Below are 26,930 nucleotides of genomic sequence, written 5' to 3'. Positions count from 1 at the left end.
ATGCCAGATAAAGAATTTCTGTGACTTTGATTTTATCAACACCATTTACATACTTCTCATCATGAATTTGTGAATTAGTACATGAAACAATCGAAATCTGAAGATACAATATATCAAATCAAATCCCTATCAAACAAATAAAGAACAAATGGAAATCCCTATCAACTGTATAGATAAACGAGTGTCCTATTCTAGACAAACAACTGGTGCAAAGAAAAAGCTATAATAAGGGTACTATAAAAAAAACACATACACAAATCTGTCTAATCTCATATGAGGGCTGCACATCAAGAAAGGTTGTGACTTGCAAGGAATGAACTGTCAAGAACTTCTTCGGCTGAAAGAACGTGTATACAAGGCCAAAGACAATCTTATTGGGTATCAAGCCTTCCTCAGAGCATTCACCCGGGCAGCCAGTTCATCAAAGTCCGGCATTCTCGGGTGCACACGCACACTCCTAGGACAGTCTGGCTGCAGCGAGATGGACCGAGTAGGAAACTTCACATCTTCACCGTGGTTGATGGATTCAGGCGGTAGAGAGATAGCTCTTCCCGGAGGATGCAAGGAAACCTTTTGCTGAGAATATATTTGAGCTTCGTTGTCGTGAGCATCTTTGTTGGTCTGATCTAAACCTTTCTTGCTGTAGTGCATCAGAAGCTTGTCCATCATCCTTTCCTCCTCGTCATGATCCCCGATACGCCCACTCTTGTGTTTCCTCTGCCCGCTTGCGTTGCGAGGCAAAAGATTACCAAAATCAATAGCAGTCTCATCCGCTTCTGTTTGCCTACGCCGCACGTACCCGTCATAGCCATCGTTGTGCAAAGCTCCATTCCTCCTGCCTGTGTGCTTTGGTCGGCTACTAGGAGTCCTCTGAACATTCTTCCCATCACCAACAATGTCATCAGTCACATTACCTTTCTGGTCATAGTCATATTTAGCACCATTCTGCCTGCTTGAGTGCCTTCTGTGACTGCTGGGTGTTGGGCTTGTGGCCTTCTCATTGTTAGTTGCCTCAGCATAAGCATCAACGGGTGCTGGTGGCTTTGCACTTTTCCTCCTAACAGAAACAGGTCGAACCACATCTTTGTCGTCCAAGAGATCAGTTTGTCCAGGGATATTGTACTTGTTGTAGTCATTAGGAGTTCGCTTTTCAGGATCACCATTCACAGGTTGCATCCCAGATTTTGGTTTAACATAAGGAGGTCGCATAGTAGTTGCCCTCTCTGTCATTCCTTGTCCTTTTTGCACCGGATGTCCCAGATCAGCTAAATGTTGCGGTTTATCATGCAAGAAACCATAAGTCGCTTGTTTTTCAGTAGGATTCTTCATATTTGCCTCATTCAGCTTAGCATAAGGAGGAACCTTGTTTCTAGTGTTACCGTTCAAAGGACTCACTGGACGTTCTTGATTCTCTGGGCACTGAGGTCTTAGCCCTGAATTTGCATGTCTCCCATTGTGATCGGGACCACCGGGCATACGTGATGGGTGGAGGTGACGAAGGACTTCCTCATTCTCTTTTTCAACATGATGTTCTTTCACAGCTTCCTTTGGCTTGGCATTTTGAGCTGTTTTATTGCTTCCTGTTTCAGGAAATTTGACAGCACCAAATCCCTGCTTAGGAAGACCATTGAGATCAAGCTCCACTGCTTCCATCAGTTCCTTTTCAGAAGGGCGGTTATCTTTTCTGTTAACCTTCTTAACATCTTTTTGGGTGTTCCTTATTTTTGTGTCCACAGGAGACACTGATATCTCCAAATGTTCCATCTCATCAGATTTATCAGAATGCTGCTTCCTAGAATTCTCATCAATTCGATGGATGCCAACAGCAACAGCCTGAGTACCTGTTGGGCCCAACTGTATTTCCACTTTCTCCTTATGGCGCACAGGTGTAGCTTCATATTTTCTTTCACACGGGGCATCCTCATCGACCTTCTGCCTGTTGGATAAAGTCATTGCTATTTTTACTGGCTTCCTTGAACCCTTGTCAACCATATCCTTATATTTTCTTTCACATGGAGCATCCTCGTCACACTTCTGCTTGTTGGATAAAGGCATTGCTGGTTCCACTCGTTTCCTTGAATCCTTCTCAATCATATCCTGAAAACACATTCCATGATGCCAAGTTAAGGACAAAAATGTCTTCCTAAATCATAGTTCAGATAGTAAATTTAAAGAACAATTTCACTTAGCACTTACATGTTCAGTTTCTGGTGTGACCCATAACTTGAGCTCCAATTCCTTGGCATCAAAACTAACAGATAATTCTTCAGCAATACTTTGCATGACTTGCAACTTTTCCTCATCAGTGAACTCTGTACTGTCGAGTTTCCGAACAAACTGCGAACAGAAGGATTGAATTAATACAGTAAAGACGTGAAGTAGAAGACCACAAAGCAGAAAGCAATTCAATGACAAAAAATCATCACATCTTGCACACCTCAAGGCTAACAAAAGGCTCAACAAAATTGCCGTATCTCTCTGTGAATATGTGCCTTAGGTCGCACAGTTCAGGCAAATCAGGAAACCGAGCAGCAGCAAAAATCAGAGTTGACACAGCTTCTCTGGTTTCTGAAGGGCATTCCCTGTTTAGAAAGAAAGAAACGCAATGCTGTAATCATTTGCAGCATCAAGATAATTGAAATACTTTCCTATCTGCACTCATCGCACACTAGTAATGGGTAGTTGGGTGTTGGCTAACTTAAGTTCCAACAGATACTTACTTTAACACCAAAACCGACAGGTAGAAGTATCATATGGATACATATTGTGGATGCTAGTGCTATTGTCCTACTGCCTTGATTGCTTAACAAATGCAACACACCGGGCCGTAAAGACATGGGATGGCATAAGGCTCATAACCATCTTGACCATTAACAGTGCCATTTTGTGTAGACTGATTGCTAGGTGTTACAATGATTGCCAGTCGTTGACAACAGAAATATGGAATCGGAATCGAAGTCAGTTGAGTTAATTAGTATACCTTTGCTTCTGAAGGCTGCCGAGTTGCTTACCGATGCCGTCGCAGAACTGCTCGATCATATCATAGCAAGAAGCATGGTTTAACTCAACTATCAGCCCATCCATCTGCATTCCAGAATGAACGTATATCCAGGAAACAAGATTAGAAATTCAGTCAGCACAGATTTCATCTACCAAATTGGTTTGACCACCAACCAGTAAAAACCTTGCGCCAAAAAAGGTGCAAGCTTTCCACTCGAAAACGAAAGAAAATAATAGTGCAATTTTCTCCAATTCACCCTCAAGAAAAAAATCCTCTCAAATTCGCCCCCAGGACAAAAATCCCTTGTAACGCTAGAGAAATGCAAACGCAATGTTGAGCAAGATAGAGCCAGGATAAACGTACCCTTCCGAAGGCGTGGGTGTCGAGACCATTGGCGAGAAGGTCGGCGACGTCCTTCTTCAAGAACCGAATCATGGCGTGTTTCTTCCGCCGTATGGGAGCCATCCGCGTCCGGATGCATTTGAACGCATGCTTGCTGCATCCGTTGTCCAAGAAACCAAACAATTGGTTAGCGCAATCCAAGAACACACAAGGCGATTATCCAGTTCCAGCCAAAGAAACGCAACCAGATCGTCAAGAACATGGAGCAGGAAGCCACATTGAGCAAATTCAAGAAAAAAAAGGAAAAGAAAACCAATCCGAACTGAACTCAAGAAAATATCCAAAAGATTAAAGAATCAGAGGAGGCTCAACCGCGGACCAGCCAGTCCAAACCAGCCTCAAGAACTGAGAAACAAAAGAACCAGAAAATCTAGCAAAAAAAGCAATCTTTTGGTACCATTTGTTGTAGAACTTGGAGTTGAGCAAGCTATCAAACATCCTCCCCGCCTCCTCCGCGCCCACGCACGTCCGACCTCCTTGCTCCTCCTCGACCCCTCCCTCTCGCTTCCCCTGCTCTCTGACCAACAGGCAAAGCTACCAATGGCGCCGTCAAGGCATGAGGAGTAGGAGACTTTGAGGAGGAGGGGAGGAGGAGGGGACGGTTGGGGGAAGACGAAGTGGAGGTGGTGGGCAGGAGGAACAGAGCAGAACAGAACGGACGTGAGCTGTTGGTTGCTGCAGGCGAGGCGACGCCAGGTGGCGGCGAGGGGGCTCGGGCGACTGTGAGGCGTCCGATTGGAAAGCGACAGCGGAGACCGGGACGGCAACGAGGCAGGATCCTAACAAACGAGGCGAGGAAAGCTTGCGGAATAAAGCAACCGCTTTTCGAATTTTGAAGCCCTAATCGAGCAGTGGCCCGTCCATCGCAATGGGAGATAACCACACCGCGCATCTTTAGAAAATCGTATCTACTCATGTGATCTTCAGTTTAAGTTCAGATTCAGATGATGATAAGAGGTGAAGAGATGTTATCTGAATTTGTTTTTTTAAAAAAAAACGTATCTAATCATGTGATATTCAGTTTAAGTTCAGATGGTGATATTCAGTTTAAGTTCAGATGGCGATAAGAGATAAAGAGATGTTATCTGAATTTGTTTCTATAGAAAATTGTATCTAATCATGTGATATTCAGTTTAAATTTAGATGGTGATAAGAGATGAAGAGATGTTACCTGAATTTGTTTCTTTTTTTATCCAGATGTTGTCGATTTTTGTTACGACAGTTCTGAAGAGTTCGACTGAAATGCTTGAATTTGTGCACGAAGCTTTACAAATTTTCACACGACACATGTTCCAACACTGTTTCGAAGCACGCAAATCCCTGGCTAGCTCTTACGTGAATTCAACTGTTTTGTTGTGAAATTCTTTAGTTTTTTTAGTTGCCTACTTGCCAACATACTATCTGCCCATGTTGACCATCCAACAACATTCCGACATGTTGTTTCACACAATCTCTGTTCCAAGCAAGTAATGTAAATCTTATATTATAATATTTTAAGGTTTAGCTGCAAGTTGTATAATGCTGAGTTCTTATTTTAAGTGTGTGTGTGTATATATATATATATATATATAGGACACCTATTCTATACTCCTAGGAGTATGTACTCCCACATGCAATATACCACCTAAACAAACACTTTATACTCTTTTATCATTTTTAGTATACTCTAATACTAATTCTAAGATACTCCAATATGAGTTGTATGAAAAAAAATTCAATGTTAGCCTTTCATTTTTGCTATATACTCTTTTTTATACATAAAAGAAGTATATACGCAAATTATGATAAAAATCATGGAATTTCATAAAAATTTTCGTGGAATTTGTATTGTAGTATCTTATAATTACTAATGAAGTATATTTAAAGTGATAAAGAAGTATAACACACGTGTAAAAGTGGTATATGAGAGGTGGGAGTACATACACATTAGAGTATCTTAGAATTAGTATTAGAGTATACTAAAAATGATAAAAGAGTATAAAGTGTTTGTTTAGGTGATATATTGCATGTGGAAGTATATACTCCTAGGAGTATAGAATAGGTGTCCTATATATATATATATATATATATATTCTCCTGCTACACTAACAAAAAATGAGTAGCAAGTCTATATATACTATCCTCATGACGCATGGGATAACAGAGTGATTAGCACGAGTGGTTTCGCGTACTCCGAGACGGAGATGTCAGGTGCTTGCTTCACCCTCATCATTTGTGCCTCTTCCGTTTGGTAAAGCGCCATGGAAGCTCACGGACAGCAGGAGGGACCACAGATCACAGACGGAACAGCTTTCATTATGAGATGGCCCTGTATCACACACACACTCTTTCTCTCTAAGAACTGTGCGCCACGATACTTTGTTTGATACAGAGAGATTTTTTGTCTCAGCTTCCAGCAAATCAAGTACTCTTTTGATCATAAATATACGTAATTTTAGATAAGATATGATATCTGATATATAATTTTGACTACTATTTTTTATTAGAATATATTTATAAAGTTTATTGAATTTATGATATTATGAAAGATTTTTTCAAGTCAAATATATACTTACGATTTTAAGATTATCAAACTAAATATTTAAAAAAATATTATTAATCAAAATTTTAAAAGTTTGACCGAATATTTTCTTAAAATGATATGCACTTATGATAAAGGGAGTACGTGGGACTTGGTATTTGGTATGGCCATAAGCTAATGTGATACAGAACTGTCACCTGCCAAACTTTTCTTTACCGAATTATGTCTCACAATGAAATACTAGGGCACAACGCAAAAGGGATTTTTAAAGAGTTTTTGGGGACAGAGATTTCAAAGTTAGAGGCATATCTCCCCATGTGGATTGGGGATTGGGGGCGCCGTACTGCTGCTACAGCTACGACAACAGTACAAGCTGAACGAAAAGGAGGTGTCTTTCCTGTAGTTACTTAGTACTAGGTGCCTGTCTTAGCCGTTGACAAAACCTTCTTTCCGTCAAAGGCATGCCAAAGAGAGAAAATAACACTTCAGGAAAAAAAGATGACTTGTAACATTACAATCTCGAAGGAATACATTACCATAGAAATTGTAAAAAATACTAATTCTCCTATGCAATTGGAGGAAGTCATCAGGGGCTGCCGCTGAAATATAAGTTCTTTGTTTCGCTCACGTTTCAGGATAGCCTATGAACCGCGGATCGTCTCGCCCGTAGAGAATGGTTTTGTAATCTTATTTGCACTTTATGCAAGCACTTCTAAAAGACTTATTTTCATTTACCGGCAGAATGCACTTTTGCCAGAAAGTGTGGAGAAGGCTGGCAAGTAAACTGAGACAATCGAGCATCCTTCCTCAGATTTAATCAAATAGTACCTCAATCCCTGCCTGATGTTCCATGATGACAAATTGCATCACCTCAACTAGAAAGGCACTAAGGACACTCATAATATTGATCTCATGAAAAATCGGAAAGGAGATAAATAGACGCGCCTTCGAGAGCAGGGCAAAATTGGTTGTCGAGATCTTGACCATCATCCTTAAAGAGGTGGAAATCTGGGTTTTTATCAGGACATCCACTTAGGTGCTTCATGTCGTGAGATTAGTCCTTAGCTTACATTTTTTTTTTCCTTTCGCGTTTTGCCGGGTTTGAGGCTACCGTATAATGGCACCGCCTGCTTGCTTCTGTAAGCGAGCCCGTCGGGTTTTCTCTTTTTAATATAATTCAACAGCTCTTCTATCGATTATGTTTAAAAAAAAAATCACCAGGGGACGTGGCCAGGTGACAGGTTGAGGTTCTTGTGAAGTCTAACGAACAAAGCCGAAGCGTTGGTTGCCGACAGAAATAGAGGATTTATAAAGAAACCAAACATTTAGGCCGGCGTAGTGGAGTCCCCAGAATGCCATTTGGAGTGTACGCACGGACGCATATCCTTGTGCCGGCCGGAGTTGCCAGCCCAAGAAATTGGGTTGCCCCATTTGGACTTTAGGGAGCGGCCGTCTTCCAAGTCCCAACGGTCAGAACGGTTAGTTTGCGCGCCGACAAGTGGTACCGCGCAGCGCAGCTGCTTTCCGGAGCTACCTGCACTGCAGCATCCACACCAACAGTTATACCATCACGTGACCTTTCTGTAAAAATAATTTTAGATGATGTGGAGGAGAGAGAAAGAGGAGAAAGAGAAATGATGCTAGTATTCAAGAGACGGTATATTAGTATTACATGTGAGTTTTATAAACCATTGTATAAATAATTGTTGATGTCTATAGTGTTATATGTAAGTTTTATTTACCATTTTTCTAGACAGTAGTATATGGTAAGTATTATTTTCATTACTATCTAGAAATGATATGGATTGATTTTATAGACAGCCACTGTCTGGACCACTTACTGGAAATCATCGCGGATGCACGCGCGCTCTCCTCGGCGGGGCACGGAGCAGAGCTGGTTGACGCACGCGGGTGGATGGCGACGGTGCATGATGCTTTGGGACTGCAAGGTTTGTTGCCGATTGGCAGTGCTGATGTGCTAAGCGCGGTTCAAGCAGGCAATGCCATTTGTTTGGAGTAATCCAGGCACTGCCATCGTTAAGCGAGCTTGAAGATGAGATGGTTGGTCGGCACTCGGCACAAGCAGACTACGTATAGATTGGTCCTTCTAGGAATCTGGGATGAGCGTCGCAGCGGTGGATTCGCATCCTTTAATATTGCTAAAGCAATGTCACCGGTAAACAGTAGCGGTGATATTAACCCCTCATCAACCGTTAGATCTGAGACGGGTGTATCTAATTTTTACAGTAAATAATGTTACAATACTATTTATCCTATTTATCCAGACTTAAATTACTGTTCATTCTGGTATCAGAGGATACGAGTCCCGCGGCGGTAGGGCCGAAGAAACATTTTTCAGTTTCGTTCCTTTCCTTTTTCAGAGAGAGGAAGTCAGAAGCAGAACTGCTAGGGACTTCACAATGGCAAAAAGATCATGGTTTATTATAGCTTGAAGCCTGTATATATGCATCTCTCTTTGTATCACTAATTTTGCCGTGTCATCTCTCTTTGGGACAAAGACCGTTTCAGTGACGACGAGATACAGAGGAAAGAAAGCCGCATTGACCTTAAAAATGGCATTGGCCGAATTAAATTGCCATTCCAGTGGGTACATATAGGGATAATGGTGAATTGCCGTAACTGATAGTTTAGGCCTCAAAATGGAGACAATATTCTCCCTATAAGTAGATAAGAAAGATAAGAACAGATCCACCGAACTCGAGTTGCTTCTTTCTGGGGTCCAACGTCGCAGCGAGGCCATTTATGTCGTGCGCTCAACTACAAGAACCTCGTCCCGCTGCCTGCTTCAGATATAACTCCTCCCACTGCTCTCTCTTTCACAGCGATCCATGCTTTTACAATTTCGATAGCTATTCATATCATATACTTTAAAAAAGGACAAAATAACGATAAACCTAATTTGAGACTGTTGTAAAATTAACGGTGCACCAGATCAATTTGATTCCTAAAATATACAAGAACATTATAATAGATATATTATCAGCGTAGACATATGTAGATAGATAGATAGATAGATAAAGCACCTAATACATGTATCATCATTGCATACGAATGAATTTATAGCGGATCCTGCTAGGTGGAAGATGAATGAACGAAGAAGTAGATATAGATGTCATAGAGGAAGTCGTAGGAGTGGTTGCGTGAGTGCGCTTTTTGGAAACCAGATCGTCGGTCCCTCGTGCAGGTCTCAGATCATTGGTGTCAGTTTGAAGATATCGCTCACCCTCGATTTGTTGCATGATAGAGAGAGGAGCGGCAAAACTCAGAAGCAACATGCGCAGTGGACATATGAGAATGTAGTTCTATTTGTTGTCGATCTCTCCTCTTTCATAAAACGTCTTCTAATATAACTGCCAGATATCCAGAAACTACTCATGGTATCTCTCAAATGAGGAACTGACGGATTCATCGCACCTTTGTGTAAACTATCTCGTCTAGTAACGCCACCAGCTGCTCGTGCCCCATAGAAGAACTGACATAGGCATTCCAACCAGGTCCTTTGTCACAGGCCCAAGCACGACCATTTTGGTCGATGAGTTGAATGTTGATGCCTTGGTGGAGAGCAATATAGGGAAACAGCGAGCCAGTCGCCACAGGGTGCGTACAATCAGGTGATGTCAGTCGTATAGAAGATATGGCGATTAGGATTTTTTGTGAGAAACTAAGATAGACAAAAGAGAAACAACATAGACACAAATATCATCTGTTAATTATCAGCCAGTCTATAGCATAAGAGAAATACTCATATAGACATCATTTTATTTATTATATAGATATTGTCTATTATTTATGGTCTCAATTTTTTATATATCATTTAATAATTAGGTGTCATATAATTCTACTTTATAAAATACGAGTTGGTTCTCTCGTTACTTTTTTCCTAGCTCTCCTCTCATTTAATAAAAACTCTTAAATTTTGAATAATTTACCCACTTTTGCTATTCTCATCATCCTCTAACCTCCTTATCTCGTTACCTGTTACGGATATAGAACCCGTTTTACTAATAAAAATAAATAAATAAATTAGAAGATAAATTAGCTGATATTCTCCTTTTTTATCTCATCTGAAATCATACTATGATATCGCTCCCGATATATTCATTCGATTGCGCTCCTATGACATATCTATATCTACATATCTTGAGTTTGTACTTAATATTACCACATCTAATATTTGTGTTTTCTTTACAACATATAGACGTTTAGTTAGGTCATATTTGTTTTAGCTTAGGATTATAATAAACGGCTTATAGATAGTGGATTATAATAAGTTGGATTATGATAAGTTAGAGGGAAATAAGCTGTGAGCTGTTTGACAACCTAAATTATTGGAGTCTGGATTATTGGCAAAAGTCTGCAATGCCCTCAATAAGGGGCGAGGGATTCAGGTGTAGGGTGGGTGAAGTGGCATTAGCGGGTAATTTCCCCTAAATTTAATGGGTAATATAGTAAAAGGCAAAAATAAGCTAAAATAAACTCCTTTTTTCAGCTTATGGGATTATTATAATCTGAGCTTCAACTTATAATAATTTAGATAAATAAACTAGCTGTTTTTTTCAGCTCAAAACAAATAAACTACCTTATTATAATAATAAATTAAAACAAATAGGACCTTAATACTACTTACATATAACTTATACAATGACTTTTCCATTATATTGTATATAAGTGACATGAAACCGTAATATAGATGACAGCTGTCTTTGTACCACTGTACATGCCCTGATGTTCGGTCCTCTACGTGTAACAATCTCCATTAGTTTGCTCCGTTCTGTATGTAACGATCCTTTTTGTAAGTGGAACACCGTTACTTCCGTTCAGTGGGTCTCCCTCCCTCTCCCCCCTCTCTCTCTAGTGACTACTTGACTTTTTTTAGTGGATGATGACTACTTGATGATTTTTTATATATTTTTTAAATCCGAAAAATTACAAATATATATATCCATTTTAAAATTTTGCAACTCGATACCCATACCGTCCTTCCAACGAACGATATATTTAAAAAAAATAAAAATACAGTTTTTCAATCTCTCAAAATTCAAAAATTCCTCATTACTATTTCGATAGTGTTTGAAATTCTGCATTTTTATTTTTTAAACGGACACATATGTTTACAATTTTCGGATTAAAAAATAAATAAAAATCGCTACTTGACTAGAAAGCTAAACTTCACAAAGGCAGCCCAGTCTCGTGACACGGTCCAGGCCGAGTCGGCCCATGTAAAACGAGCCCATAAAATAGGCTTTCCAGACGGCACGTGGAAAGGCCTGGAAGCCCACGAACGTACCTAACGGTCAGACAGCGAAACCTACCAGCTCGTCGATCGTGCTCCCTCTTCTCCACCTGTTCCATCCATTCTCCACTCCTGTCTGACAGTCACAGGAGATCCAGCGAGCCAAGCACGACGTCCATCTGCAGCCATTCACCCAGGCGCGTTCATCGATGGGGAGCGATGTCATCGTCCAGGCCAAGCTGGTGGGTGCACGCAGCAGGACAGCACATGCGTGCCTCGCGTTTTGCGTTGCTGCCATGGCCGTGACGCGTAGCTGCTGGCTGTTCATGGCTTCTCGCAGGTGCTTCTTGGGGACCTGGGCGCCGGGAAGACGAGCATCGTCGTTCGGTTCGCCAAAGGACTGTACTACGAGTGCCAGGCACGACATGACGCTGCTATATCGTCTTCACCCTGCGAGGTGATGGCAAACTCGATCGGCATAGTTCAAAATTTACATTCAGTTTGCGTTTTTCAGGAGTCGACGATCGGAGCGGCCTTCTTCTCGCAGGTGCTGCCCCTGGATGAGGCCACCGTGAAGCTCGACATCTGGGACACCGCCGGCCAGGAGCGATACCACAGCCTCGCACCCATGTACTACCGAGGCGCCGCCGCGGCGATCGTCGTCTTCGACATCTCCAGCACGGTGGGTGACCTCAATTCAGATCAGGGGTTTTTTTACCAGTAAATAAAATTTAACGAATGTCGCAGGTAAACATGTTTTATTGGATATATCAGATATACATGACAAAATTTAAACAAAATTTAAAATTTCAGATGCCAACTAAGCATCAGTTTCAACTTACGAAGTGGCAATCTCGGTAGCTATTAGTATCGTTTAAGATTTTAATTCAGAACACATGCTTATTTTTACTGGTCCAAGTGCCATTTGTTTCGATGCTCTGAATAATATAGTTCTTATGCCCTGTTTGTTTCGTGTTGTGTGGGGGGTAGGACTCGTACATGCGAGCGAAGAGATGGGTTGACGAGCTTCAGAGGCAAGGTACATGCTGCATTTCATCTGCATTTTTGGTGTTTCAGTTTGATTTTTAAGAGTTGTGCTTGTGCGTGAAACTAGGCATTTGCACATGCATCAAGCAGTATTACTTTGCAATTCCCAATGCAACGCTATTTTTCTTCAACTGCTTTCCTCCTTCAACAAAATTATCATTTTCGTTTAGTTTTTTTTTTATTATTTGCACGAGCTGAAAAACAGGGAATCCACATCTGGTCATGGCTTTAGTGGGCAACAAGGTCGATTTAGAAGAACGGAGGCAGGTTGGGACACAGGTACGCGTACATGTATGACGACGTATCGATGCCTGCAGCCTGCAGGTGCAGATCCTAAGTCCTAACTCTCATGTGGCTTCATCTGTTCTGCGATCCTGACTCCTTCAGGAAGCCATGGACTACGCAGAAGCAAACGGCCTGTTCTTCACAGAGACGTCGGCCAAGACGGCGCAGAACGTCAGCGAGCTGTTCTACGAGATTGGCAAGTGCTCGTCTCATCTTCAGTTTTGAGAATTGTTATCTGTCGATCGCCTGATTAATCGGGGAACCGTGTTTGTGCATTGCCAGCTGAAAGAGTGGTGAAGCTACGGCCTAATCGTCCCGCCGGAATGGTTCTGCACGACGGCCGGCGTGGCGGCGGCGGAAGGTGGCCATTCTGCTGCTCCGGCTGACGCCCTGTTTGTAGGCGTAGATTGTCAAAACAACTAGATGAACACTACCATCAGAGGAGTGATGTTACATATATGTGCAGACGTTGTACTAGGATGGCTTTGCAACGTAATTAACCTTCCCATGTGTGGAAGAACAACTAGGGCAATCTTATTGTTCAGATTGATGATCTACAAGATTATGTGATTTCAGTAGTTCACTAACAAGAATCTCGTTTTTTTATCAGATGCAAAACTCTAGTAAATTACATATCATCGCTTCGCCTGCAATTGGAGGGAAAGAAAGCTTAGAATTGTGCATCAGTTGAGCTTTGATCCACATTGCAAGTGACAAAATATATATATATATATATACAAAGTTTGCAGTTTGCATATCAGCATATGAACAAAGAATAACTATGCACAATGATCACTCGTAGTGTATAATTTAAGCTCTACACATGCAAGGGGTGAGAGGGTTTTCCCATAGGTCGTAGTGTGGAAAGGTGGGCTCAGGGAGGCCGGTTCGTGTCTGATGGGTGATCATCACGTCCTCCACGAATGTCGCCCATGGCATGTAAGGGTCGCCGAAGAACTTGGACATGAGCCCCTTGTCTGGCTTGATCGACTTGAGCCGGTGGCGTCCCATGTAGCGGCGGTAGCCGATGATCAGCTTGGCAAAATTGCCACCATGGGTCATGACGAACACGTCCGACTTCAGGCATACCAGGAAGTCCAGCGCTGCAAGGTTGGTTACATGCTTCTTGAAAGGCTCCATCTCCTCCTTGCTTGCAAGATCTTCTTTGGTAACCTGCAGTTAACAAAGGCTTGGCCAGTTGTTTCATGAACAGGTTTTACAATCTACACTCGTAAGGTAATTATCTCAATTATGCATATTCTTTTGGATTTTTTTTGCATTCTGTCTATATTTTAAATACAAGAGGAAACATCAAAGGCAGCAACCAAAGAAAAAAAACAGCTGGATAAACTACTGAAGCACATACCATATTGGGGAACATATTCCTCAGGGGTGCCATTCGATTGTTTCCACCATACACCTGCCCGGATGCAACATATATCTGAGTTTCCTTTGTGTACCCCATCGCACGCAAAATAATTCCTATTTCCCCAGGCTCAAGTGGGCAGCGGCCTTCTTTTCTCTTTTCCAGTGCTAACGACCATAGGTGAGATCCATTCTGCATGCAAGGAAAAGTGAAAAATGTATAATGAGATACTGCACTCTGCACCCTTTTTAAGGGTTCATGTTATTGTCTGATATTAAGAAAACTGCAAATTCACATCACCTTGTATCGCCTTGGCCATTGTTGCTGTCTATAAGTAGCCATCATAGCTTTCTCCTCCCTAGTTCCAGTGAAATCACAAAAAGAAAGACCCACCATTCCTTTCTCAAACCGCAGATGAAGAGCCCTTCGGAACCAAGTGTGATTGAGTATGAGCTATCAATTTGTAAACTGCAGGCAAGATGGATAGAAGACAGTGAAGTAAGCTTACATGTACGGATTTAAGTTGCCTGTTCGGTTCCTCATCCTTGTTGCCAGCTTGTCAGCCATTTCTTCAATGTCAGGTAGAAACTTCAAAGCATGATAATTAACTCTGCACCTGAGCCGGTTAATCTCCATTGGAACATTATCATACCTGAAATGGCACGCTTATATATAATTAACACATCTACAGATGTATGAGAAGTGTAGGACAAAAGCTTAATTATACAGTCATCTCGATACAGTGATACTTACCCTAACCTATCAACAAACGGCTTGATGGACATTATCTCTTTCTCTTTGATCCTTGGAAGCACGTTGTCAATGTAAAATTGTGCCGATGCATACTTTGGGATATTTTTCACAGTACGCCTGTTACAACAAAAATAGAGAATTTTAGAGGCAAGAGTTAAAAACACAATCTCTAGCTGCATCAATGTTGTACAAGGATAATAACAGCCGCGTAAACATAAGTGAACAGTGCATGTGTAAATGACTAGGTGACAAGGTTGCAAGGTGCAACTGTACAAGCAAGCAGCAGCAGTTACCCAGAGAACATTCAGGTTCTAATAATACATTTAGGTGCAATGACCCTCTCACTAACAATAGTAGTGCTTATTTTGAGATGACAAAAAACAGTATTACTGATACCAGTATCAACCATGCGTGTAATTTTTAGCATCAAGAGTTCAGACTCAAGGGATAGATGAAAATGAAGCCACTAACTTGATACTGGTGAAAAGCTCTTCCTTTTCTGTGAACCAGTCAGGAATATCTCGAACAATGCGCACATCATCCTTCAAATAATTTATAAAATGATCAACATCAAAGATATCTTCAAATTTCCTGCACAAAGAGATAAAAGTTCTCAACTTCTAAAGGAATCATGCAAAAAGAACACATAATGTATGCAAAAAGGGTGACCAGAAGTTTTTTATAAGAAAACTATAGTTTATCACTTACGTTTGATCTTTCCATATTTGATCCTGCTTAAGCACTGGCAAAATAAGTGTGGCATTCATTATCTTAGCAATTGCAACAGCATTACATATCTGCAAATGAGTCAAACATTGCAAAAAAATTAATAAATGCAGAATGTTACTAAGACAATATGCAGATTTTAGTATGCACAATGTTACTAAGACAATATGCAGTGTAGTGTTTCATAAGAAGGTGACAAAATTTGCTGGCAACAAAATGATGAATTTCCAACATCCACTAGTATTAAGCACTGAATATCATAAAGGAAAAAATAATTATCAAGTAAAAAGGCTCGGTTAGGTCAGCATTTTTCTTAAGTTTAAGCTTGGCTAATAAATCATGTATTTACAAGACAACTACTTAAAGGGCTTAAATATGTGAAAAGGGCACACACGTACAGCTATACGTTGCTGGTTTAATCCGCCCTCGGCATGAATAAAAATAAACCCAGAGGTTTCGTTCTCTGGCACGAGATCTGCAAAATAGAGGAAATCAAAACTGGATCCATGAATTCAAGTGAATGTTTGTCATGTGCTCATAAGTTGCGGACTGATAAACAAAAAACAGAATGAGCAACCAACACAGTTCAAAAAGCTCTTTTTCTGAGAAGCTGCCTTTGGCATTTGCAACCAGAAATGGAGAGGATCAGAGGAGCACTCTTACAATTAATGTTCGGATGGTTCTTTTACCATTAACTTTATTCTGCTGTTATTAAGATTGCAATTCATGTTTTAGTTATTCAGAAAGTGATGTTGCAAATGAACTTTATTTTAGCATATCATCCAACCAAAAACTACCATGCCTTGCATTCAAAGTTACTGATAACAAATGAAGGTTACCACTAAAACAAACTGGGATGAACTAAAGCATTCACCCAATTAGCATCCACTTTTTTTTTTTTACTGGAACACTCAGATTCTATACTTGCCTGAAATCTCGTCGCTGTGGCGTTCAGCACACGGCTTCCACGAAGTGGCCGCCGCATGAGGATTCTCCCACAGAGAGTCCCGCTCGTTCACCTGGAGCATCATACCAAGCCAAACAAAATCACAATTCATACCCAGATCACATTGCATACACAAGTAGATTCCCTCAAATGCATTGCTCAAATGAACACCTCTTTACCCGGGGGCAGTGGAGCCGAATCCCCTCCTTCCGGCATAGGTATGGCGCGTTCTAGGGTATAGCACCGGCACGTGTAAGCAGCAAATAAAGAGATCTCGATGAAACGTAATGGAGATGGATCAACTAGGAATAAAGGACTGACGAGGCGTGACCAGACGGAAGGGGCGGAGAAGATCGCGGCGAGGGCGAGGCAGGCAACGGCGGCGACCAGGATCCGGTAGGAGGCGGAGGCAGCGGGCGACCTGGGGTCCTCGAGCGCGAGGAGGGAGCGGACGGGGACCGGGAGGGGCCACCGCTGATGCAGGGGGAGGGAGGCGCGGGGCCCGTCTTTGCCGTTGCCGCTGCGGGGAGAGGCAACGACGGGCGACGAGGCCGACGCGGCCTCGGCGTCGCGCTTAGACGGGGAGCTCGAGGCGCGGGTCACCGCCGCCGCTGCCGTGGCGTGCCGCAGCTCGGCCATGGCGCCGCCTCGCGGCGTCGGTGCGGGGCTGCCTTTTCCTTTATCTGCCGCTTTCCCTACGGCGCTGCGGAAAGTATCGCGCCGCCGGCGGCGGCAGCGACCTGTTGGGATCTTCCGAGTGAAATGAGGCGAGGACGGGTTCGTTGACTGGCTGCGCTGGATCAGGATAGACTTCATGCAATGGAGGTTCTATTTATTTTTTATTTTGATTATAGATTTTAGTCTTAAAAATAAAAGTTAAAATAAATAATTATATTATAAAAGCTGATTCTCATAATTTACAAGTCAAATTGTATTACGAAATTCCACAATCCATAACCTTGTGAGAAGAAGCTTCTCCACCGAACCTAAATTGTGACAAATCAAAGCAAAAACAAACATGATTTGAAGCGTCGTGATTTCACTTCAAACCGAAAAAATATTAGATAACTAACCGAAAAATATTACATAACTAATCAGAAAAGTTGAACTAGTTACGAAATTGAAAAATATTACGTAAATGATGGAAACGTTGAACTCCAGTGCAACTGAAATTCAATCTTAGATGTTGACCATAGATTTAATGGTTTTTAAGTGAAGTCATGCCGTGACTTTGTAAGCATGAAGTCATAGGATCTTAATCGCGCTACCCTGCAACAGGTTGGTTACGGCCGTGCCTTCCTGTTCAGGTCTTCAGGACGGCTTCAGGCTTCGAGTGAACCCAAAAACTAAGGCCCCTATTTGATTTGGAAAAAAGTCCCTTTTTATCTGGATTTCATCTGAAATTGAACCGTTTTATGCGAAGTTTCTGCTTTTCAGACAGGTAGTAATATTGCAACTTCCAATTAGCAAGTTTGTAACACTCGATCACATTTGTTTTTCAATACTCATTTGACCTACTTGAATGGATGCATTGGCCGGGATTCATGTTCCACTATCTAAAAACATTTGACCAACTTTACTGGATCTGCCAGTTATTGATTAGAACTTCGACATTTCAGAACTTCAGGTCAGTTCTCCGGCAGAGTTTCAACGAAAACACATCAGTTCCTGCCTTGTTGGTACCGTGCCGTGGCTACCGACTTCTCTTGTAGCACGGCATGGTCTGTGATTCAGAATTTGCAATGCAGACCAGCTCGACCTCGAAGACGGTTCACATTCGGTCATTGCAAAATCTGGGAGTGACAGCTGAGACACTGAATGTTCGCAAGGATTTCTCAAAACAAATGGTTGACAAGCGGGGTGTAGCACCTCTTGCTCGGAAAATAACTCTATTTCCTGTGTATTGTGTCTTATGAATCATTGAAGCAGCATCTGATACTCATGCTACTCTACTGTTAATATTCCATCACAGACAGTGAGATAGCACAACGGGGAAAATATAAAAGTTGGAAAACTATATTACACTTGAGGACTATAATCACAGTACTCAGTTAGCTACAGCTATGATCAAAACAAGAGGTACGGCTGCTACAAAGCTCGCGATGTCTGCTTCCATAGCTTTTTCCTCACGATCAAGACTTCTTCTTCACCTGATGAGAGTGCGTCTTTCTTAGGTTTCACCTCAGATGACCAGTCATCCCACCTTAGTGCGGGTAAAACCTTCTTGATGTAGTTTACGACAGCAGCTTTGTCTCTGATGATGGCATACCCATGAGGCCTAAGGATGCGGTCCATCTCAATCAGCAGATCCTCCAGGCTACACCCCTGCTTCTCTATCTCAGAAAATAGGAGGGCGGCATGAAGGAGGTCGTAGGTGCGCGGGTATGTCGAGAATGATTCACACCTTCGGTTAAAAAGAACAGTAAATAAAGAAATTAAGCAGCAACCATACAAAAAATCAAGTGAAGAAACACAGAACAATGCGAAAGAAATTTCTTTCAGTGGTTATTGCCATGTCAGGCATAGGTTAATTATGGAAGAGGGTTTAGCACAAATGGAAAGAAACAACAGAACGGAGCACCTGGACCAGATGTGGAGGTAGGCAGCAGGTTTTTCATTTTTGTGTAATTGTAATATCAATGCATCCTACGCACCACATGAGTGCTAGGCAGGAAATTTTCTTATGGAGAGAACTCCAGTCCCAATCAGATACCATTTACAGCTTGATGTTCTAAAATGTGACAGCTGGACTACCTCAGTTTCTGAAAACCGAGTGTATAACTGCCACCTTTTTTCTAGTCATACCGCTGAGGAATTCCACAGAATTACACATTGTTACCACTTAGAAATCAAACAAGACAACACCACCCCTTCCATGCATGAAAACAAACTTATATGGACAACCACAAAAGAAACAAGCTGACAACTTATACTTTCTGGCTATTAAATTGTAGAATGTACTCCACAATTAAAACTATTAACTGTATGCCGCAAAACAACAAAATATCTAACAATTCTGAGTATGCAAATTAAACCTTGAAACAATTAAATAAATAGATGGGAAATAGGACAAAAACTTCTTACCAATTGTGGATAGTCCCCATTAAACCACGATCATATATAACCTTCAGTTTTCCAGATTCCATGAAAGGAACTACATTCATTACCCAAACATCTTTTTTCCTCAGAGATGCTGCAAATCCACCAAGGTTAGCACTCATATCCATAACATTTCTAAAGGAGTCCTTTCGTATCTCAGATTTCATGTGCTTCCAATACTGAATTACTCTAGAATGCCAAATCTCCTGCAAGCAATATTTCAAGGACAAACAGGTCACCATCAGAAAGAGAGGGGAGGGGGGGGGGGGGGGGCTCATATTGCAAAATCATGCCATTGCATAACTCACGTTGTCTTCAGTAAAATTGTTTGAACTGATTCCAAGCTCTTGCAGGCGAGGTGGTGGTGCTGTGAGCCGTTGTGGCCAGGGAAGCAATTCACTGCCTTTAACCTTGTTAACTCCTGGTTAGGCAAAAGAACATGCCATGATCAGAATACCGGTGTGCTAAACCAACAGGGGGCCAGCACATGATTGATACCTGAGCTATTTATGATAGAACGATAACTGAGTTCATAAATGGCTATTTGCCTTAGAAAAATATGCAAGGGGAATCCATTGATCAACAGTTCCAGAACCAGGAGAACATACATGCCATGACTCGACAAATACAACAATATTTCTACTACTTAAAAAATACGCAATGGTTTCCGCACCAGGCAAGACGTCCTGCCCTCCCCACGGAACCATCGTGTGTCGACATGTGGGACCGTGTGCTCCCGTTTGTTTCTCTCATCTCCCAAATTACCTCCCCCCCCCCTCTCTGCCGCCACCGACCCTAGCCTCACCTCCTCCACGGAGCTCGCGTACCGCCTCCTCCGCCGCCACCACTCCGGCCCGCAGCGTCTCGCCGCCGCACTGTCAGGCTTAGGCCTCGCCGCACCTCCTCGACGCCTCCTCCCTCGCGCTGCACTTCTTCCACTGGTGCTCCCCGTCGCTGCCCTCTCCGCTCCCGTCCTCCCTCGCGCTCCTCGCCAAGTCCTTCTCCCGGACCTCTTCTGCGTCGTCCCAACTACTCCGCGCGCCGCGACCCCAGCTGACCGATAAATCCCGAGAAAGCCGGATCCACTCATTTTCCCCTCCACCATTGCCACATCCACTACATTTGCAACCCGCCGCCATCGACCTCTTGCATCTGGCCACGTCGCCATCGGTATCAGAGCTCGAGACGCCGTCGTCGGGGTCAGGATCGGGCATGGAGGAGGCTGAGCCACAAACCCCTCGCGAGTGGACGACGATGAACCAGTCATGGCATCGTCGACAGATGGAGCCTCCTGCTCGGCCTCGCGACGATGGAGATCATGAAGGACTCAGAGTCCCATGCAGGCCACAACGGAGATGGTTTATCCTGATCGTCTTCTCTCGGTTAGGTGCTGGTTGGAGGATGCTACAAGTTTATCCTGATGAACAACAGCATAAATTGTAGCTATTATGGAGGATGACATGTGATGGTTGTATTAGGGGCAGATCGAATCTCTGACGGCGACACGTTTCAAGGAAGAGGAGTCGGCAGTGGTGTGTGAGTCTGCAAGAGCTGATATTCTGAAGACATGCATTTCTATGGGTGATCGCAACAGATTATGGTGGCTTCAGTGGTGAAAGAGAGGGCTTCAGCTGCTGGTGGCCGCTTGACATATAGATGGTTGCTTATGATATTTGGCAAGCCCATGCTTGTTTTCAATTTGTTGTTGGCGCCTCTTTTTTCGACATGGCAAATGATGGATCCTGGAGGAGGTCCTTTGCACTACCAATGCTCCCTATGCTCTGCAGCAATCAAGGACCTCACCATACGTCTGGTTTGCGTCTCTAAGACTTTTGCAAATCACAATTGTGCAAGTGCAAGAAGGGATGTTTACAGTTTGTGAACTTTTAAAGATTTTTTTTGGCTTCTTGCTATAAACCTATAATGAAGTTCTTTATGCTCCATTTGGTGCTACGATCACATTCAGAATGGTTGTGCTTTCAGTGTAATGTATCAGATCCAAATTTGTGCTAAAATTGTGAAGTTATGTTTCTTAGGTCCAAATTTGTGCTCTGAATGAAGCCTTATGGTTGTTAAGTGATGTTTACAGAAATTCAAGTATAGCATGGATTGCTCTTGTTGTCCTATTTTTCTGGGGAAAAGGTTATTCAACCAGAGTAAGTGTGATTTGGGCTCATCGATCTTACAAACCTCAAGAAGAATATTGGTTCAACACTGAAGGAACAATACTATGAATGTCCAAATAGGTATAAGTTTCTGTGTATCTAACCTTTTTCACATGTTGAGCAAATTTAGTGATATTAAAGTATCTTTAAGGATCTTGTTGCAATTGCTCTTGCTCCCTTATCGTGATATCAAAACCGGGAAGAATCAGATTGGCTAGTTGTAGAATATTTTCTACTTACATTTAATTATTTCTACCGGTAACATATAAATTTACTCCCTTCTGTAAAAGAAAAATGAGTATTGGGGAGGATGCAATCAACCAGCTTTAAATTTGATACATTATATCTGCATACATATTTATATTTGCCTAGCAATAATAAGTTGAAGATTAATTTTCTATTTTGTCGAGCAGCTGTCTGCTGGACAATGTGGGGAACTATGAACTATATGGTTTTTGAGAACAAATTGATTTGTCGGAACAGGTATCTCCGGTTTTTTCATACATGTTTTTTAGTTAGATGTTTGGTTAGAATATAAAGAGGTATCTCCAGTTTCATTTTGCAGCGCTTTACTTTCTCTTGTATGAACCTAGATGGATGCTTGCAATACAAGCCAGGAGGCCACTTAAGTCTAAGAAAAAATATGTGTTTATATTTCACATGAAAAACGGTGTGTATATATTCGCAATGGAAGGTACTCTCAATATACATAATCTTATTTGGTTGAAACATACAATTTTACTAAAAAATCAATGTTCAAAATTTGTGAACCATATATGTGTGCAATGTGTCACAAAAAGTTATTTGGGATCCGTTGCAACACACGGGCATTATTGGAGATAGAGAACTGCTGGTTGCTCAACCAAGGTGCCAAGTGACGTGCTAGCACTACTGCCTTTTTTAGTGGACAAGCGCCACAACATGATGATAACTTGTAACTGAAAGTTTTGATTAACAATACTTTTCAACCGTTTTCTTTCTACTCAGAGTTGGTGGCTGGTTTTAGATGAGTCAACAATGTTATTTTCTGCTCCCGTTGTAACGCACGGGTATTCAACTAGTAGTCCTATAATTCTCAAACTATATGTCAGTTCAGCATGGAAGATGTACTGATATTCTATAACATGACAGGTCATATTGTTTAACAGTAAGAAATATGGAACAATTCTAGGTAAATCATTTAACATGTGACATAGCATCAGCAGTAACTATGTATTGTGACTTCCTAATAAAACATTTTGAGGTATTTTAAGAAAAAAGTACCAAAAAGGCCCCATGATAAGCCAACGAAGGTGAGTTAGGGACATCACCACATCGGTGTGACCAACGACGTGAAAAAAAAGATAAGAGTAATTTGTGAGGTTTACAATGGGACTTGGGTTTGAGCCTATTGGTAGGTGAATGGGCGGCCCAAGCAAAACCGTTTTGGCACCATGTATTTTCTTCACATGTAATAAATAATAATTTTAAACTCCACAAGAAAGTTAGAGGCAGTATAAAAGATTGTAGTATTTGGTGATCTCAAGGAAAATCAGGGAACTGAGCTTACTCTTAGAGTATGGAGTTAGGCATGCTTTCATGGGCACATTCCAAGCAGCATCTGGATCATCACTTTGTTCGCACATGGGAGGAAGTGTTCCAGGCTCTCTCCTCATATAGCATCCATTAGTCAATGGTTTGATCCATATCACTGTCTGGTTCTTCTTAGATGCAACCCGCCAACACATCCTTCGAGCAAGATCGCTCATCTGTCTCCATATCTTCCTGTTAAAGGGATCCAGAGCATAGGCCTCCGGTGACGAATACACAAAATATCCTCCAGGCCTTAAAACCCTATCCACTTCCAGCAACAATATCCCGTCCCTCTGCAGCCAGTCAATCCGACAACGGGAGCAATGTGCCATCTCGAATGAGCGGCTTGGATACAGCAGCCTCCTTGTGCCCAGCACCCCAAGGGTTGCTGGTATCCCTCTCTCAAGGGCAAACTGAATTTGGTTTTCGTGCACATCATTGGGGGCAAGAGACATAGCAATTATATCGTGTGAAAGAAGGTAAGCCCCGAAGCTGGCAACCCCGCAGCCGACATCAAGCACATTCCTAATGTTCCCTCCATTGTTGAGCTTGTCGTTTGGAAAATTCAGCATCTAGCACCATACCAAGCAGCATTGGTCTCATTAGCATAAGAAGGCAAGCTATCATATATGGTTGATTAATTGCAAGAGTATATCAAACCTGCGCAAGATGCACAATATACTTGTCGGCGCCAGTGTGGAAGTGGGTGCCCCCACCAGGGAAGTTGATCTTATCACCATTGATGACCATCCACCGCTGGTCTGACTTCTCGGCGGCAAGGTGGGGGTGGGGTATGTTGGCCTTCCACACCTCGTCCCTGCTCCTCGGCCACCTGATGGGCACCTAAGTAAGCATCGCACACATCACACCAGCTGATCAGCATGAGAAAAGCAAACAAGGTGCAATAGAGCAATCGGCAACGTAACACAAACACATGATGGATTCTCTCACTCGGTAGCCGTCGGGTGGCGGGATGAGGCAGTTGAGGCGGCGCGGCGCGGGCGGGCAGTGGCGCTCGTAGTGCTCCATGAGGGAGAGGTTGAGCCGAAGCCGAAGCTGGTAATGGAGGCCCCGGTCCAAACACGGGATCAGCTCCGAGTGCCGCGCGTCGCAGACCTGAACAAACCCCTCAACACGCACGCGGGGTTAGCAAACCAAACCATCACGGCCCCCATGAACGAGTGAAGCAGAAAGCGCGGGGTGAACTAGCGCACCGGGATGGAGGAGAGGATGAGGTCGGTGGGGAGCGGTTCCGTCGTCTGGGCCCGGAGCCCGAGCCGGAGAGGAAGGCGAGGGCGGGCGCGGCGGAGGGTGGGGCCGAAGGCGGTGCCGTAGAAGAGGCAGAGGAGCGCGAGCGCGACGACGGCCGCCGCGAGGAGGGACGCGAACGCGCGCCTGCCCAGCGGCGGCGGCGGCTTCATCGTCCTTCACTCTCGCTCGCTTGCGCCGCGCCGCGTGCGCTCTACTGGTTGGGCGGCGTTGGCATGGGTGATAGCGGCGGCGGAGAGTGGGGCAGTGGGCCTCACGGACACGAACACGGAAGGGGAAAAGGCAGGCGTGGCCGTGTCCGCGTGGGAAACGAAATGAGAGCGGCGGATTGGTGGGGTGGGAGCAGGGTGGCAACGCGGCAGGGAAGGGCTGGGGGTGAGCCGTGGTCCCGTGTCCTAGAACGTGCATAATATAAGAATGCTCAGATTTTTTAAGATAGTATATAGACTTATATAGCCGTTTATTATTACACCATAAACTAAAGACTCAAACACAAATTCTATTACTAAACTTCCAACCATACTTGATAAAAACTCCCATTACTCTAATCTTCAAAAGACGACATGCAACCTTCAAGTAGAGAGGTTTATCTTCCTTCTACAAAACAGTCTAGAAACATGTTCAATTCGTGCCTAAAAACAACCTGCATAGAAGAAAGATTTGATATTTTATCAAAATCACCTCATTTCTACTCAACCAAATAGCCTAACATATAGCACTTGCCCCAATAAAATTTTGTTTACGTAGGTTATGATTGATCTCTCCTAACCAAGTATCTGGTATATTCACAATACTAGTGAAGGGATAGTTGAAAAATAAATGTTGTATGGACTTATTAGCATAACAGAAATAACATTTTAGGCTACCTTTCCATTATCTTTTTGTTATATTATCTTTTGTTAAAATTACTCTTTGTTACAAGTACCAAAGGAAGATCTTAATCTTCGGAAATACCTATAGCTTCCAAATAATATTCTTGTGGGGGATCACACCATTGTTGATTAAAACCTTATACATAGATTGCACTGAAAAGGCACCATTCTGATGTAAAGACCATATAAAGTTATCTCGCTAGTCATGTAGTTCCGCATTAATAATAGTTCTAGCTAGATCATGCCAAGCAACCAATTTGTCATCAAATAAGGGTCTACGAAACGAAACATTTAGAGGTACCAACTTCATCACATCTAATACAGTGGCACTTTTCCTGTAAACAATGTTGAATACAAGATATTTATCTTTGAAGGCCGAATTTCTTATCCAAACATCCTCTCATAATCTAATTTGTCTCCCATTATGCAAATTAAAAGAGCCCAAGCATAAGAAGTCTTTTTCACCTTCATCAGACCCGACCAAAAATGTGAGTCTCCTGGGTTCTTATCAACTTGAGCAATAGTTTTGGTTTGTAGATATTAATTCCTCAAAATTTGTTGCCACACCCCATCTTTATTTATTAATTTAAATAACTATTTACTCAGTAGGTATTAATGTTTAGGATTCCAAGCCCCCCTTAATCCTTAGGCTTATAGAGAATACCCCATCTTGATAATCTATATTTCTTTTTATGCTCCTCACATTGCCAAAAAAAATCCTGGATCTATAATATCCAATTTCTTAAGAACCCTTCTTGGCACCTCAAAGAAAGATAGCATAAACATCGAAAGAATACAAGACATGATTGATTAACACAAGTCTCACTCCAACTAACATCAATTTACCTTTCCAAGAGCTTTTTTTAAAATGTTGTTCAACCTCTATTCAATCTCTGTTACTAATCCTCTTGTGATGCATAGCAATCCCAAGATATCTAAACGCGAACAACTCCATATGACATCCAAAGATCTGAGAGTATACCCCCTCACATTGCTTAGCTTCCCCCATAACAAAATATCTCACTTTTATAGAAGTTGATTTAAGGCTAGATAATTGCTCGAATACACAAAGAAAAAGTTTCATGTTCTTAGCCTTCTCAAAATCATGTTTCATAAAAAGAATGGTGTTATCTGCGTATTGTAAGATAGAAATGTCATCATCAAGTAAATGCGGGCTACGCCATTGATCTATCCACTTTCACTAGCCCTCTTGATTAAAATTGCAAGCATATCCACGACAATGTTAAATAAGATAGGGGAAAGAGGATCTTCTTGGTTTAACCCTTTTTTGTTTTGAAAGTAATGACCTAAGTTGTCATTCACTTTCACTATGACACTTCCTCTTGAGACAACCTATTCAATCCAATTACACCAACAAGGAGAAAAACATTTCATACGTAAAGCTTGTTGTAGGAAAAGTCATCTCACCTTATTGTAGGCTTTCTCAAAGTCTATCTTAAGAATTACACCATTCAGTTTCTTTCTATGCATCTCATGAATGGTTTCATGTAACACCACTACACCTTTCATAATAAAACGACATGTTAAAAATGCAGTTTGTGTTGAACATAAAACTTTCTGCGCAATTAAGCTAACTCTATTCGCAATGACCTTTGTAAAAATCTTAAAACTCACATTCCACAAGCAAATCG

General features: G+C 42.3%; 4 protein-coding genes across 7 annotated transcripts; 1 reads left to right on the top strand and 3 right to left on the bottom strand.

Moving 5' to 3' along the window:
- Position 1: 1 nt before the first annotated feature.
- Positions 2-4,186, bottom strand: LOC133930407 (uncharacterized). The gene is made up of 6 exons (XM_062377046.1): positions 3,801-4,186; positions 3,365-3,497; positions 2,981-3,084; positions 2,438-2,582; positions 2,197-2,337; positions 2-2,097 (listed from the first exon to the last, which is right to left on the bottom strand). The coding sequence occupies exons 1-6, from the start codon at positions 3,839-3,841 to the stop codon at positions 382-384; spliced, it is 2,280 nt and encodes a 759-aa protein (XP_062233030.1). The 5' UTR covers positions 3,842-4,186; the 3' UTR covers positions 2-381.
- LOC133930408 (ras-related protein RHN1-like) lies at positions 3,097-12,988 on the top strand. Of its 3 annotated transcripts, XM_062377049.1 has the most exons (8): positions 3,097-3,132; positions 4,302-4,307; positions 11,519-11,596; positions 11,693-11,860; positions 12,169-12,217; positions 12,431-12,504; positions 12,613-12,706; positions 12,793-12,988. In XM_062377049.1, the coding sequence occupies exons 1-8, from the start codon at positions 3,097-3,099 to the stop codon at positions 12,894-12,896; spliced, it is 609 nt and encodes a 202-aa protein (XP_062233033.1). In that variant the 3' UTR covers positions 12,897-12,988. The 3 variants fall into 3 exon arrangements, with proteins under 3 accessions (XP_062233033.1, XP_062233031.1, XP_062233032.1); XM_062377047.1 differs by lacking the exons at positions 3,097-3,132; positions 4,302-4,307 and adding an exon at positions 11,314-11,420; XM_062377048.1 differs by lacking the exons at positions 3,097-3,132; positions 4,302-4,307 and adding an exon at positions 11,314-11,424.
- A 187-nt stretch (positions 12,989-13,175) lies between these two features.
- On the bottom strand, positions 13,176-17,109 carry LOC133931430 (protein PECTIC ARABINOGALACTAN SYNTHESIS-RELATED-like). Of its 2 annotated transcripts, none has more exons than XM_062378304.1 (11): positions 16,623-17,109; positions 16,481-16,531; positions 16,284-16,374; positions 15,754-15,830; positions 15,338-15,426; positions 15,101-15,220; positions 14,630-14,746; positions 14,385-14,528; positions 14,177-14,300; positions 13,877-14,068; positions 13,176-13,683 (listed from the first exon to the last, which is right to left on the bottom strand). In XM_062378304.1, exons 1-11 carry the CDS (start codon positions 16,938-16,940, stop codon positions 13,321-13,323), a joined length of 1,686 nt encoding a protein of 561 aa, XP_062234288.1. In that variant the 5' UTR covers positions 16,941-17,109; the 3' UTR covers positions 13,176-13,320. The 2 variants fall into 2 exon arrangements, with proteins under 2 accessions (XP_062234288.1, XP_062234289.1); XM_062378305.1 differs by having other exon boundaries at positions 16,473-16,531; positions 16,623-16,758.
- Positions 17,110-18,162: 1,053 nt separating this feature from the next.
- On the bottom strand, positions 18,163-24,760 carry LOC133931427 (probable methyltransferase PMT9). Its single transcript, XM_062378300.1, has 7 exons — positions 24,352-24,760; positions 24,089-24,253; positions 23,798-23,980; positions 23,115-23,709; positions 19,709-19,821; positions 19,386-19,606; positions 18,163-18,705 (listed from the first exon to the last, which is right to left on the bottom strand). Exons 1-7 carry the CDS (start codon positions 24,556-24,558, stop codon positions 18,390-18,392), a joined length of 1,800 nt encoding a protein of 599 aa, XP_062234284.1. The 5' UTR covers positions 24,559-24,760; the 3' UTR covers positions 18,163-18,389.
- Between the last annotated feature and the right edge of the window lie 2,170 nt (positions 24,761-26,930).

Source organism: Phragmites australis, chromosome 10 (assembly GCF_958298935.1).
Source record: "Phragmites australis chromosome 10, lpPhrAust1.1, whole genome shotgun sequence".
In the NCBI taxonomy this organism is placed as follows: domain Eukaryota; kingdom Viridiplantae; phylum Streptophyta; class Magnoliopsida; order Poales; family Poaceae; genus Phragmites; species Phragmites australis.
The sequence above is the reverse complement of the archived record's forward strand: the minus strand, read 5'-3'. Positions and strand labels throughout refer to the sequence as shown.

What these genes read in the sequence shown, in the direction of transcription:
- LOC133930408 (XM_062377049.1), top strand. Translation starts at nt 3,097, where the DNA reads ATGAACGTATATCCAGGAAACAAGATTAGAAATTCA. An exon ending in GACTGTACTACGAGTGCCAG is followed by an intron (nt 11,597 to 11,692) that starts GCACGACATGAC and finishes TGCGTTTTTCAG; the next exon opens with GAGTCGACGATCGGAGCGGC. An exon ending in GGAGGCAGGTTGGGACACAG is followed by an intron (nt 12,505 to 12,612) that starts GTACGCGTACAT and finishes TGACTCCTTCAG; the next exon opens with GAAGCCATGGACTACGCAGA.
- LOC133930407 (XM_062377046.1), bottom strand. Translation starts at nt 3,841, where the DNA reads ATGTTTGATAGCTTGCTCAACTCCAAGTTCTACAACAAATG. An exon ending in TCCAAGTTCTACAACAAATG is followed by an intron (nt 3,498 to 3,800) that starts GTACCAAAAGAT and finishes CAACGGATGCAG; the next exon opens with CAAGCATGCGTTCAAATGCA. An exon ending in AGCCTTTTGTTAGCCTTGAG is followed by an intron (nt 2,338 to 2,437) that starts GTGTGCAAGATG and finishes TTCTGTTCGCAG; the next exon opens with TTTGTTCGGAAACTCGACAG.
- LOC133931430 (XM_062378304.1), bottom strand. Translation starts at nt 16,940, where the DNA reads ATGGCCGAGCTGCGGCACGCCACGGCAGCGGCGGCGGTGACCCGCGCC. An exon ending in TTCGGCTCCACTGCCCCCGG is followed by an intron (nt 16,375 to 16,480) that starts GTAAAGAGGTGT and finishes ATGATGCTCCAG; the next exon opens with GTGAACGAGCGGGACTCTCT. An exon ending in AATGGCCAAGGCGATACAAG is followed by an intron (nt 14,069 to 14,176) that starts GTGATGTGAATT and finishes CCTTGCATGCAG; the next exon opens with AATGGATCTCACCTATGGTC.
- LOC133931427 (XM_062378300.1), bottom strand. Translation starts at nt 24,558, where the DNA reads ATGAAGCCGCCGCCGCCGCTGGGCAGGCGCGCGTTCGCGTCCCTCCTC. An exon ending in TCATCCTCTCCTCCATCCCG is followed by an intron (nt 24,254 to 24,351) that starts GTGCGCTAGTTC and finishes GGGTTTGTTCAG; the next exon opens with GTCTGCGACGCGCGGCACTC. An exon ending in ACAATTTTACTGAAGACAAC is followed by an intron (nt 19,607 to 19,708) that starts GTGAGTTATGCA and finishes TATTGCTTGCAG; the next exon opens with GAGATTTGGCATTCTAGAGT.